We start from the raw sequence: 11,546 nt of genomic DNA, 5'->3' as shown, positions 1-11,546 counted from the left end.
TGTTTTCTCTGATTTCACAGAGGATTCAGTCTGGAAAAGTTTAGCATTTAGCTCAGACCCATGATCGGCTCTGCAGGAGACCTTATAGCACAGAAGGGATCAATTCAGTGAGTCAGCACTTTTCACAAAAGGTTCTCATGGGTTTATAAGCATGCTGCAGGGTATATGGAATAAGAAAGTACACTTTCAATCCCAAATTGCAAATTCAAGCCAGAAAAACGACATTATGTAACCGTGCTGCTGCAAATATAACAATGTGAAATGTGATTGCATCATGTAAGTACTCCCTGTAGCCAAAATAAAGCGATCGTTCAGCGCAAAGAAAAAGAGCAGACTTGGAGACTCGTTGCTCTAAGCAGAGAGCGTGTCGTATGATTGCCTAATGTTGTAAATGAAAAGCCGACACGTCACTGAAATCAGCTTCAGCTGATATCATCTGAGAGTTTTACGATGAGTTTTTCAGCACAGAATCAGGCAGACGGTGCATCATCATCCACATCATCCACTCCAGTTTTTTTGCATATCCAATAAGGAAAGTAATCTCTTAAAGAGAGAGTTGCAGTGCTGGCACCCCCACCTGTTCCCGTCTTCAGCTGAGGTAGTGTCCGAGTCACAGCACTATAAACACTTCTAAAAATATCCTGCCGCAGGGCTATATTTAGACCGGCGTTATCAATCCGATCCGTACAGGGCTTGACACATCTTCCCTCCCCAGAGGAAAATCAATGTGCTCTCAGGGAACGCTCGGAGACAACGTATTGAAGGAGAGGGAGAGAGAAAGTTGGAGATGCGTATATATGGCTGAGGTTTATGGCTCTGTGGATGTGCTGAGATACTTTAGGAAACAGAAGAGAGGAAACAAAGCAATGCTCCCCGTGGCTGCTGTTGTTGCTCATCAACAGGAGCAGTCAGGCAGAGAGATGGAGCCAATAGTAGGGAATGATACTCTACACACACTGAGGGGTCACATTGAGAAGTACTCGGATCCTGCTGCTGCTGAATTGGGATTACCCACAACTGTCTGCTCTGCAGCAGCAGCATAAAGCCTATCCAGGGAGAGTGTGTGTGCCGAACCTGTCAGTGTGTGAGTGGCAGTGTTCGTGAAAAAGTGTGTTTTTTTCTGTTTATCACACACCAGATGGTTTGATGAGGTGCTAGTCACCTTGTTGCCGTCCTTGGGTGATGACGGAGAGAGTGAGAAACTTTGAAAGTTTGGTAGAACTATAGACACAGACTTTTATCATAGACTTATTAAAGTAATCTAACTTTGCAACTTTGTAACAAATCAATCCCATAAATCCTACTGCAGGTAATAAAGTTAAATGTTAATGTTTGTGCACGTGGCAGGTCTGTGCGAGTCTTTGTGCGTGGAAGCAGGATGAACTGGACATTAGGGAAGACAGACGGGTTCATATAGAAGATTTTTCTCTAAAATGATAAGTGGTGGGGAATCAGACCTGGCATTAGCATCTCTTCCTGTCATCTCTCAAATTAGCCCTAATTAGCCCGTTCTGAGATCTGTACACACTAATAGCCACTGAACCATCTACTGTAATGCGCGTGTAGGTGTGTGGGCCAGCCTTTGTCCGTCGTTGCAGTGTGCAGCAGACGCTGTAATCCATGTTCAAAATGTATCAGCATCTTATGGCATTGCAAAACACACATTTAATTAATTTTGCAACACTTTGTTGGTTTTGTTATTGTTTTCCATGAATGGTCGGATGCTGCATCGCTGTGAATTATGGCCAGGAATTATCTCCTTCCTTTCACGAAGGATGTATCCTCAGTGTATCCTCCACTAAAGGAGGTCATAAAGGAAGAACTGAAGAACCTTTCCTAACGATTTAGAGAATTCAAACAGCTCTTAATATGTCAGCTACACAGATACTTCCAGATCACTTTGGTTTGGAGCCTTTCTAAGTAAAACCGTCTATTAAACTGCACCCAATAACTCTGCGTTACTGACAACTCTCAGCCCAGATTAAGTGAGCTTTTCTAGCAAATAGAGTTCCTTCCTCTTCCTTCGTACAGTAGCGTTGTACAAAGGAAGGATTAGTCTTTGATAGTTTTGCTGATAGGGCATTGCGGTGGGATTTAATAAGCCAATTAACTGCCATGTTGGCTTGCCAAAGGTGGGGCTTGAGAGGCAGAAAGGCTGCTGATTAAAATACAAAAGCAAAGTGCAAAGCAGCAGAAACAAAACTGGCACTGTGATGGAAAGCTGTAGTAACGCACACCCACACACACTCGGGGGTTTCCTAGCATTTTTATGAAGGAGTTCCCAGATAGCAATCGGGCCACGAACCCTTACGTAGAGGGATCTCGTCCCAGGAACCCGAAGATCAGACGACTGTCTGTCTCTGTTTGCCGGAGGCGACGATGTGGATTATCACTGTGACAGCGTGCATCTTATTGCAGTCGTGTTATTATGTCAAACCTCAAGTTTCTTTTGATTTTAATGTGATTGTTTCAGGGTATAAACATTAAATAGTCACTTGTTAAGCTGCAATCTGCAAAATGCCTTTTTCTGATCCAGTAGCCAGGCTAAATCAATAATAATAGCCAGCTATGATGCCATCCTAATTCTTGGGAGGTTTAATAGCCATATTTTCTGCCTTACAGGCGTTTCCTGCCAAGACTTCTTCACTGTTTAAGTGTATTATTACCATGTGGTGCAAAATACCCCAGCACTCCATATGCAGTGTCTAACAGTCTGTTTGGAGAAGTTTCGTCGCAAGCAAGAATTCTCTGATAAACCAGTTGTGCAGTAATAAAAAAGTAATATTGTTCATTTTACATGAACATGAACACATGAGTACATTCAGCATTCAGCACAGGTGTTACCACAGGGGACAAACGTGGAAGCAAAATCACAGACTGCACAGAGTTCTGATGAATAAGAAGGAGAGAAGAATATGTATTTGTAATGCTGGGGTAGGTGAAGGATGAAAAGCGTAGGTAGGTTTCCCCCTCACAACAGAAGAGAACCTCATGCCGTCTCTTTTATCTGTCATCAAAATACTCAAAAGGAAAATCTGTCCTTGTGTGTACTTTCTGTAAGAAGTTCTTCCTTTTGTTGATCTGAAAGGTTTTTTGTTTGTTTGAGACACCTCTTAGCAACAGAACAAGGGTGAAGAGTTGAAAAAGTCTTGGTTGAATGTCTTTCTTCTGTTTTTAGTGCAGAAATGTTGGGCAGTCTCATTTACATCGAGTTATCATCACAAAGATGCTGCGGCCCTCAAGATTTCAGAGATTTTAATGTCAGTCCACAGCTTTGCTTCACTGTGAAATATCTCAACGTTTACTCAAATGATTGCTGCAAACTTTGTGCATTTATTCATAAAGCACAAAACCTTAAACCGAAAGCCAGCAGCTTCATGAAAGCATGCTAAAAGGTGGAACGAGCTGCTGAATATCAGTTAAAAATCAGTAGAGTGTTGATGTGGCAGATGTGCTCATGCTAGAGTGCTACACAATTATTGCAACCATGTAAACTTGCAGTCTTGTTAGCTTTGAAGACGGGGACTGTCTGTGATCAGTTGGTTACCATCTAACAATTTAATTGTTGCAATATGTTTGTGATAATGTAACTATAGTAAGATTCCAAAAATTGCAACTGTGTTGCCGTTTATCTACACAGAAAATCACATCAGTTACTTTTATTCCACAAATCCTGATCCTGCAGAACCCAAAAACTGCAAAATGACCCAGGCATTCAGCAAGCTTGTTTATAGAAATATAACCAGAATAAACAGTAATTATTTGCAGACCTTTTCTAATCTGCTGAGAATGACTGCAGGCAAACAACAGTTGCTGCAACTTCTTGCAATCAGTCTCCAACAGCAGAAATAAAAACCCCTCAGCAATCACAGATTTGGTTCTAGCTGCAAGGAGACTGGCATCTTCTTTTTATTCTACAGCGACTGAGCCATTCCATTCTACAGCGACTGAGCTGTTGCTCGTTAACCATCTCAAGTTCAGGAGCGCGCTCCGTTGAGTAAATGCCCCGGTGAGCGTTTTTTTTTTTTATAAAGTTACCATTTAGCTCACAGTTCAGGTTCATAGAGCTGCCAGCACGTCTGCAGATTAGAACCCTCCTGTTAAGCTCTTGGAATCATTCGTTGCCCCTGTGAGCTCTGCTGATGCTCATACAGCAGCTTTAGTGTTTGAATCACTCTGAGAAGTGCTGTTGGTATTCATGAGATTGATTCTGTTACAGCCAAAATGACAAATTTATTCTCTTCATCTTCCCGGGGCATGACTGCTGTCGTTTTGTTACTGAGCACGATTATTTACACTTTTACGACTTTGTCTGAAAATGTAAAGCGGCAGTAAACAAACAAACAACATGAGCTGAGACTGCAGATTTGTGAATGTTGCATGTTTGTGCAAAAGCAGCATGAGACATGAGGAGTCCACGTTGGTGTGTAGTGGGAGGCTGGTGGATGGGATTACCAGTGATTGCACCTTTAAGAGCACTCTAACTCCCATCAACCAATAGGTATCAGCCATCTCTCCATATTTCTGCACAGTGCATTGCTCACTCTTTCTCTCTCTCCCTCTGTCTGCCCCAGCGTATTTCTTTACTTAATACCAGTGACTTATGTCTCTTAGTGGGTGTATAGATAGAGCCGCAGAGTTAATCAATGAAATGCACTGCAGCACTGCAGGAGCATTGGCCGGGGCCTGGCTACCCCCACTACCGGCATGCACACAAACACACAAACACACACATATACACACTGCATTCTCTCTGGCCTCCGACAGAGCCACAGATCAAAGCTGTGAAAGTAAAAGTAGACAAAGTAAAAGTAGACACACAAATGTGCCAGTGTCTGCTTAATCCTGCTACGAGATGCTGGTGAGGCAAGGTTGTTTGCTGCCATTGCTGAAGTGTCGGAGCAGCTTGGGCACGTACCAGGAGTTGTGGTCATAAAAATCTCATTATAGTACGAGAAAAAAAAATTTCCCCGAACCGCGTCTCTTATTTTTTGAGCAGAATCCAGTTGATTAAATCAAGTTAAAGTTCCGTTATTGTGAAGAGAAAAGCTAAAATGTAAAATTTCCCACTGTGAATTTTCACAGAGCTCCCACAAATCTTGGCTCGTATTCACATCATTGCATCAGAAGCTTCATCAAAGTTTCCCTGTGGAACATTTTTGGATGCTCACTTCTGAATTCCTCTCTTAGTGGGATCTTTAGGTCAAGGTGAGCAGCGAAGCACTCGTACGATCAGAAACTGACCACTCGCTGTTTTTTATCTTCACAGGGAGACACCCTGGAATCTATCCTCTTTATCAGCAAATTTAAATTAAACAAATCTCACCACAGCTTGTGCCTGTCCTCTGGCATTCCGTTCATTAATTAGACGTCTAAAAATATCAAACCCCTCCAAGACTTAATTAACCCATCGACTCCATTTGGTAGATGGTGTCTGTCTGTCTTTGGAGGGGAGATGAATGACTTGTATCGCTGTGTGTTTGAGAGTGTATCCATATGGCTGTGTACATGTCCCAGTTAACTGTGTGTTTTGCATCACAGTAAGCTTCTGTAACTCCTTTCACACACGAGTACATGTTAGTGTTCGAGAGGCATTTTGTGCAGCACATCCAAACACCTCAAGCCTAACACAACTTCCTCAGTGATGTCATCACAAAATGCCACTTTATTGGGTAACCTGGTTCTGAGTCAGCTGGCAGCAGCTCTTTTGGGCTTGTAGACACTGAAGTTCAAAGTGAGCATCAGAATGGGGACAAAAGGAAATTTAAGAGACTTTGAATGTGGTGTGGCTGTTTGTGTCGGTCAGACCGCTGTGAGTCTTTCAGAAACTGCTAATCTCCTTGGACTTTCCCACAAAACATCCCCAGAGTTTACAGGGAATCGTCCAAAAAACAGAAGTTATCCAGTGAGCACTGGGAGCGGCCGTTGCTCAGGAGGTAAAACAGGTCATCTGATTGGACGGTTGTCTGTTCAATCCCTAGCTGCTCCAGTCTCTATGCCAAATATCCTTGGGCAAGACACTAACCCCAAGCTGCTTTCCGATGCATCCATCAGAGCGTGAATGTAAGACAGAAAGCAATTAAGCACAGAAATAAAAGTGCTGATATGAAGCAGACCACTGAGGCGCTAAAAACAGGAAACTGAGGCTGCAGTTCACAGGGGATCAACAAAACTGGACAATAGAAGATTGAGTCTCGATTTCTGCTGCAGCATTCACATGGTAGGGTCAGAACTGTTGTAAGCAACGTAATAGCGGTATCGGTGGTTCAGGCCGATGTAATGGTGTTCAAGATGCATCGTTCAAACACAGCAGCCTACCTGAGTGTCGTCCACGTCCATCCTTTCATGACCACAGCGTAGCGTACCACCCCACGAAGCTCAAACCGTCTCAAACTGGTTCCTGGAACATGACCGTGACTGTACTCACATGGCCTCCACATTCACCAGATCTCCGTCCCCAGAGCCGGGCACAGCTGACTCACATCACGGACGTGTCGTTAGGACATTATGCTTGTATTCAGCTTTTTGCAACAAAGCGTGGATCATGATCGAGGAAATAATTGCTCGATTGTTCAAGATGTTTTGATCTGATGACACTCGCTAGTTTAGCAGTTGTGAGTGTGCGCACGTTAACGCTGCGGGATTAGTGCCGTTTACGTTCCAGAATATAAATATAACATCAGCTTTAATGCCTTTGATGAATTCTTGATGTTTTTCTATTTTTTCCATATAAAACTGATAACTCTTTTATTTGCAGCAAATACCCGTTTGAATAAAATTCACATTTCACTTGCTATTTTTCCTGCTGATGGCATTTGTATCAGGGAGTGATTACAGTCATCTACCTGATGCATTGATGACATTTGCATGTAGCCCATCTCCTCCTGACATTTGCCGCTGTCAGTCAGCTGCCACCCAGTTCATTTTCAGAAACATCTGATTGTTGGAGGAAAACACAAACTTTGTATTTGTGTATGTGTTTCAGTTGTGGTTTGAGGACATGTTAAAACCAGGGCGGCAGAGTTACTATGAAATCAAAGAAAACTGCTCAGCGGTCAGATTGAACAAAATAAAAACTCGAGATCTCCATAAAGATGTGAAAGTGAGTCCAGCTTCCACACAGAATGATGACTGACGGTGTCGTATCATGTAAAAGCATGGCTAGCTAAGCTTGTGACATCACAGAGTGCAGCGAGGTTAATCTAAAAAGCAAAATAGAAAAGCTGGAGTAAGAGGGGTTTGTGTTTGCAGCTGTGTGTTTGTAAGTGAGGCTAAGGTCCTGACTCAGCTGTTATCAACACAATAACTCAGTTCTGTTGTTTTTTTTAAAGAAAAATGTGTGCAGGAAAGAGAGCGAGTGAGAGAGGGAGTAACAATCATCACTGATTCATTATATCAGTGGGTGAAGTTAGCCCAGCACATTTTAATAAGCTGCACCACTGTCTTCAATACAGAAACCTATTAGAGCCTTTTAATGGCTTTGCTGTGTGCTGTGTAACGGCATGTACCATAATGGAGTCGCTTTTCCTTTGTGGTACGATGATGATTCAGAAACTAATTTTCCTCCACATCATCTGTACCCATAACACAGTTACATGGTAACAGTTACATGTGTTCTGCTTCAAACGCTTTCAAATAACACAGCAGCCTATCTGCTCAAAGCACGTGTGACTATATTCTATATTCTATATTGTGTATTTTGTTGTACAGTTATTTTATTTTCAACTTTAATTTATATATTTATCTTTATCTTATTCTTCCCAGTTAAATTTACCCTTCATTCTAATTTGTGTTGTACAGTTATTTCATTTTTAACCTTAATTTATATTTTATTCCTTCCTAAGTTAAATTTACCCTTTTTAATTTTTCATATTTATTTCCTATCTTATTCATAGCCTTTTCCTTTTTTGTTCTCTTTAGGTCACGAGCAGTTGTCCAAGCATTTCACTACATATCGTACTGTGTATGACTGTGTACGTGACAAATAAAATTTGAATTTGAATTTTGAATTTGACTAATATTAAAGTGTATTAATCTCCAGCCACACAGAGCCTCTGATTGTCTTCCTCTTCGCTCCACATTCGAGACCTTCGTGATGTTGTGTGTTCAGTGTGAACTGTTTGCTCCGTATGCAATAAAGACAGCCAATGAGTGCTCTCGCTCTGAATGGGAAATGGTGATTCTCACGTGGATACTCAATTACCTGGTTTAACAAGTGGATGAAAATTGCAACATATGCAGTGCCCTGCTCGTTTCGATGGCAGGCTTCCACTTCCGATAGCTTACGACAGAGCGAGCAGAGGCAGCTCCTTTTCTCCTCTGGTTTCGAGCTTTTCTTCCAGCGGTAATTATGATCAGCAGCCCAGTCAAATTCACAGCCGACTTTCAGTCGAGGTTTTGAGCAGTTTGTAACCTGGCCAAACTGCAGAAATACTAAAACACCGCACAGCTGTGTGAAGGCGTTAATGTGTGTTGACTCATCGAGAAATCAAGAAAGGATCTGCATAGCTCAATGGGTGGAACAAACTGTGCCAGAGGTCGGGGTTCAGTTCAAGTGTCTATCAAGCGGCATGTTGCTTCATTGACGGAAATATTATAGCGCTGCTTTTATGGCTTCAGGGTTTTAAAACAACTACATTTACATAAAAAGGTGAGACACCGGGGTCAGGATTCTGTTATTCTGTATTGTTAACTTGGTGAAAATATCTCACCGCTATGGCTCGTTCACAATACTCGCCAAACTTTGTTCCAAAAATCAGCAGAAAGTACAAGAAGACGGCAGATTGTGTTTGGGTAGCTGCATACTCAGGAACCTGTTTTTGGTTTGCTATAACAACACACCAGAAGTAACATTTGGACGTTTCTGCAGTGTCCAGTAAAGGTGCAATCATCTGTTGTTCACTGACACAATAATAATAATACATTTTATTCACAGGCACCTTTAAAGACCCTCAAGGTCTTTATGTTGTTAGTACAACAACATAAAAACATAAGGTAAATGAAAAATAAAAACAAGCATGAAAGTACAAAAACTAAACAATGTAAAAGTAGACGAAGACAGAGTCATGATGAAGGATATGCAATTCTGAATAGATGGTTTTAAAGATGCGATTCAAAAGTAGGGAGAGAGTTTGTAGTCCGGAGATCCAGTGGAAGCTAAAGGCTCCTGTGGTAGTCAGGCGAGCAGGTGGAACAGCAGAAGAGAAGCTGAAGAAGAGCGGAGTGTACGAGGGGGCGAGTACGTATGGAGATCAGGTAAATATGGAGGAGCGAGGTTATAATCTCCACTAATCTTCCCTGCATCCACTCCACAGAATTCAGTATGAGAATCCTGATGAAACCAGGAAAACGGTGTGGAAGTTCTTGAGAAGTACACCCGGCTAAGGCCCCACTCCCACAGACCTGTCACACAACTACCAGTAACAAGGGAAAAATGCTTTCTCTGTCCAGCAGTGATTGGCTGGTCCCATAGAGGATCACAGGGTTGCCTGATGTTTGTACAGAGGTCACCCACTTGTCTGCAAACACTTGATGAGCAGAAGTAAAAATATTTAGAGACAAATCAGCATCTTCTGTGCAAACTACAAGCAACCGCAGGTTTTCCACAAAGCTCTTTGCAACCAGTTTCATGTTGCTATTGCCAGCAACCGCTTGTTATCTTATAGTAGTACACACTTTTTCCCTCACCACTGGAGATGCCTCCGCTCAGCCTGTAGGGCGGTGCGTGACTGGGGGTTGTGTTGCAGCGAGTGACACTTTCACTGGTACAGAATGGATTCAGAGAGTCTTCAGACGATGGCTCAGGAGTCTGACGGCATATGCAGGAGTGAAAATCAAGATTTAACAGATTAATTCTGTCGGTGCTACATGCTGAGCTGCAGGGTGCTCGCGGTTTTGTTTTTATCTGTTTCATTATTGTTGTTGTGAAACTGCTGAAAGAAATGTTTAGTTTTTGCAAATCAGTTTTTAGTCTCATGGTAATAAACGTTTGATTTGCATATTTGACTTGGTCATTTAAGAAAAACCTCTGTCCTCTGTTATTGTTTAAAATATTTAATACAGTGAATTCAGTGTTTTAAATGTAATTTTACATAATGAATGCTACTACACCAAGTATCAGGAATACACTTTTTCTAATAAGCAAAGCAGAACTCTGTAAAGCAGGCATCTGTAATGCTGAAGAGAGCCACACTGAGAGGAAAAGGCTGTTAAAGTTGCAGTAATAAATATGTTCTGTCAATACAAATACATAAGAGGTCATCTGCAGTGACAGGTCTGAGGTTTGGTTCAGATTTATGGGCATTTTAAAGTCTGTAAAAAAACAAAGTTAGCAGCTTTGTAGTACAGAGCAATCAGCAGCTAAAGGAGGAAACCGGGAAGTTAGTGAGGAACAAGCGGAGCTAAAAACATCATGAATAATACATTCATGGAGCGGCTCAAACATGCTTCCAAACGCTCACTGTTTTAAAAGCTTTAAAAGATGAAAGCGTATTAATGCTCTGCTCCCAAGTAGCAAAAACAACTATTATGTGTCTTTGTTATTCCCCCTACCCACAAGGTGCCCCAGGATGAGTGGGGGGGTTATCCTGGAGGTGGGAAGGACGATGAGATACCTTGCCGTCGGATGCGGAGCAGCAGCTATGTTAAAGCCATGGGGGACGAGGAGAGCGGCGAGTCAGACTCCAGCCCCAAGATGTCGCCTCAGAAGTCAGTGCGGCCAGACGCCCTGGTCAAGGCCATCATCAGACCCAGGGATCTGCTGGACTCCCAGAGGTATGACGCATGCTAGCTACAAGTTTTAGTAATTAATGTTGTTTGGCTCTTTTTCGGTTTTAGTTTTTCCTTGCAGGGTCGTGTTTAGTGAGTCAGTGTCCCTGTAGTGCTGCACAAAGCAAACATCTATCTGATGTCCTGAATATAAACATGTATGTTTATGCAATCACATATTCTACACATGGTTTCTTATGTTTGCAAATAAGAAAGAAAAACATGATGATACCAGTCAAACTCTAAGTATTGATCCCACTCTGTTCAATGTCTCAACGTCCACCAGTATTTCTCTGGGATCCAACTGTGGAGGTTCATACCGCTGTGGCTGCCAAACATAAAAACTTTGAACAGCTCATATAATTATCATTTAAACTTTCACAAGTTTAGTTTGAGGGTTGATTATAATAGACTTGCATGCTTTCTGTCTGTTTCCTTTGCGTGCCGCAGCTGTTTTCACCCACAGTCTAAAAATCCCTTTATTTCCTCTCACTTTAATTCATTATAGGTCACCAACAACCATTGGTTACGTACTGTAACCCCGGTACAGTCGTACCTTTGTGAGCTGTCTGCTAATAATGAAAACTCAAATTCAAACATAAATAAAAATGTGACTTAAATGCAAAACGGTGTTACTATTTCTGAGGTTATCGGTTTTGTGCCCATTTATGTTTCAGATGGGGTTTGGGTTAGAGGTCTGAAAAGTGAAGTCAGAGTAGGAGTGCCTTATATTTTAGTTCAATTCAGTTCAGTTCAATTTTATTTACACAGCGCGGAAT

General features: G+C 42.0%; 1 protein-coding gene across 3 annotated transcripts in view; it reads left to right on the top strand.

The window, feature by feature from the left end:
* Positions 1 to 11,546, top strand: part of dlgap2a (discs, large (Drosophila) homolog-associated protein 2a) — a 211,601-nt gene that overhangs the window by 157,507 nt on the left and 42,548 nt on the right. For all 3 annotated transcript variants that reach the window (XM_026152471.1, XM_026152470.1, XM_026152469.1), the window contains one exon: positions 10,559 to 10,773. In XM_026152471.1, the coding sequence (XP_026008256.1) occupies positions 10,559 to 10,773 (215 nt within the window). The remainder of the gene's footprint in view (positions 1 to 10,558; positions 10,774 to 11,546) is intronic.

Source organism: Astatotilapia calliptera, chromosome 19 (assembly GCF_900246225.1).
Source record: "Astatotilapia calliptera chromosome 19, fAstCal1.2, whole genome shotgun sequence".
Taxonomy (NCBI): Eukaryota; Metazoa; Chordata; class Actinopteri; order Cichliformes; family Cichlidae; genus Astatotilapia; species Astatotilapia calliptera.
This window is presented reverse-complemented; position numbering and strand designations above follow the sequence as displayed.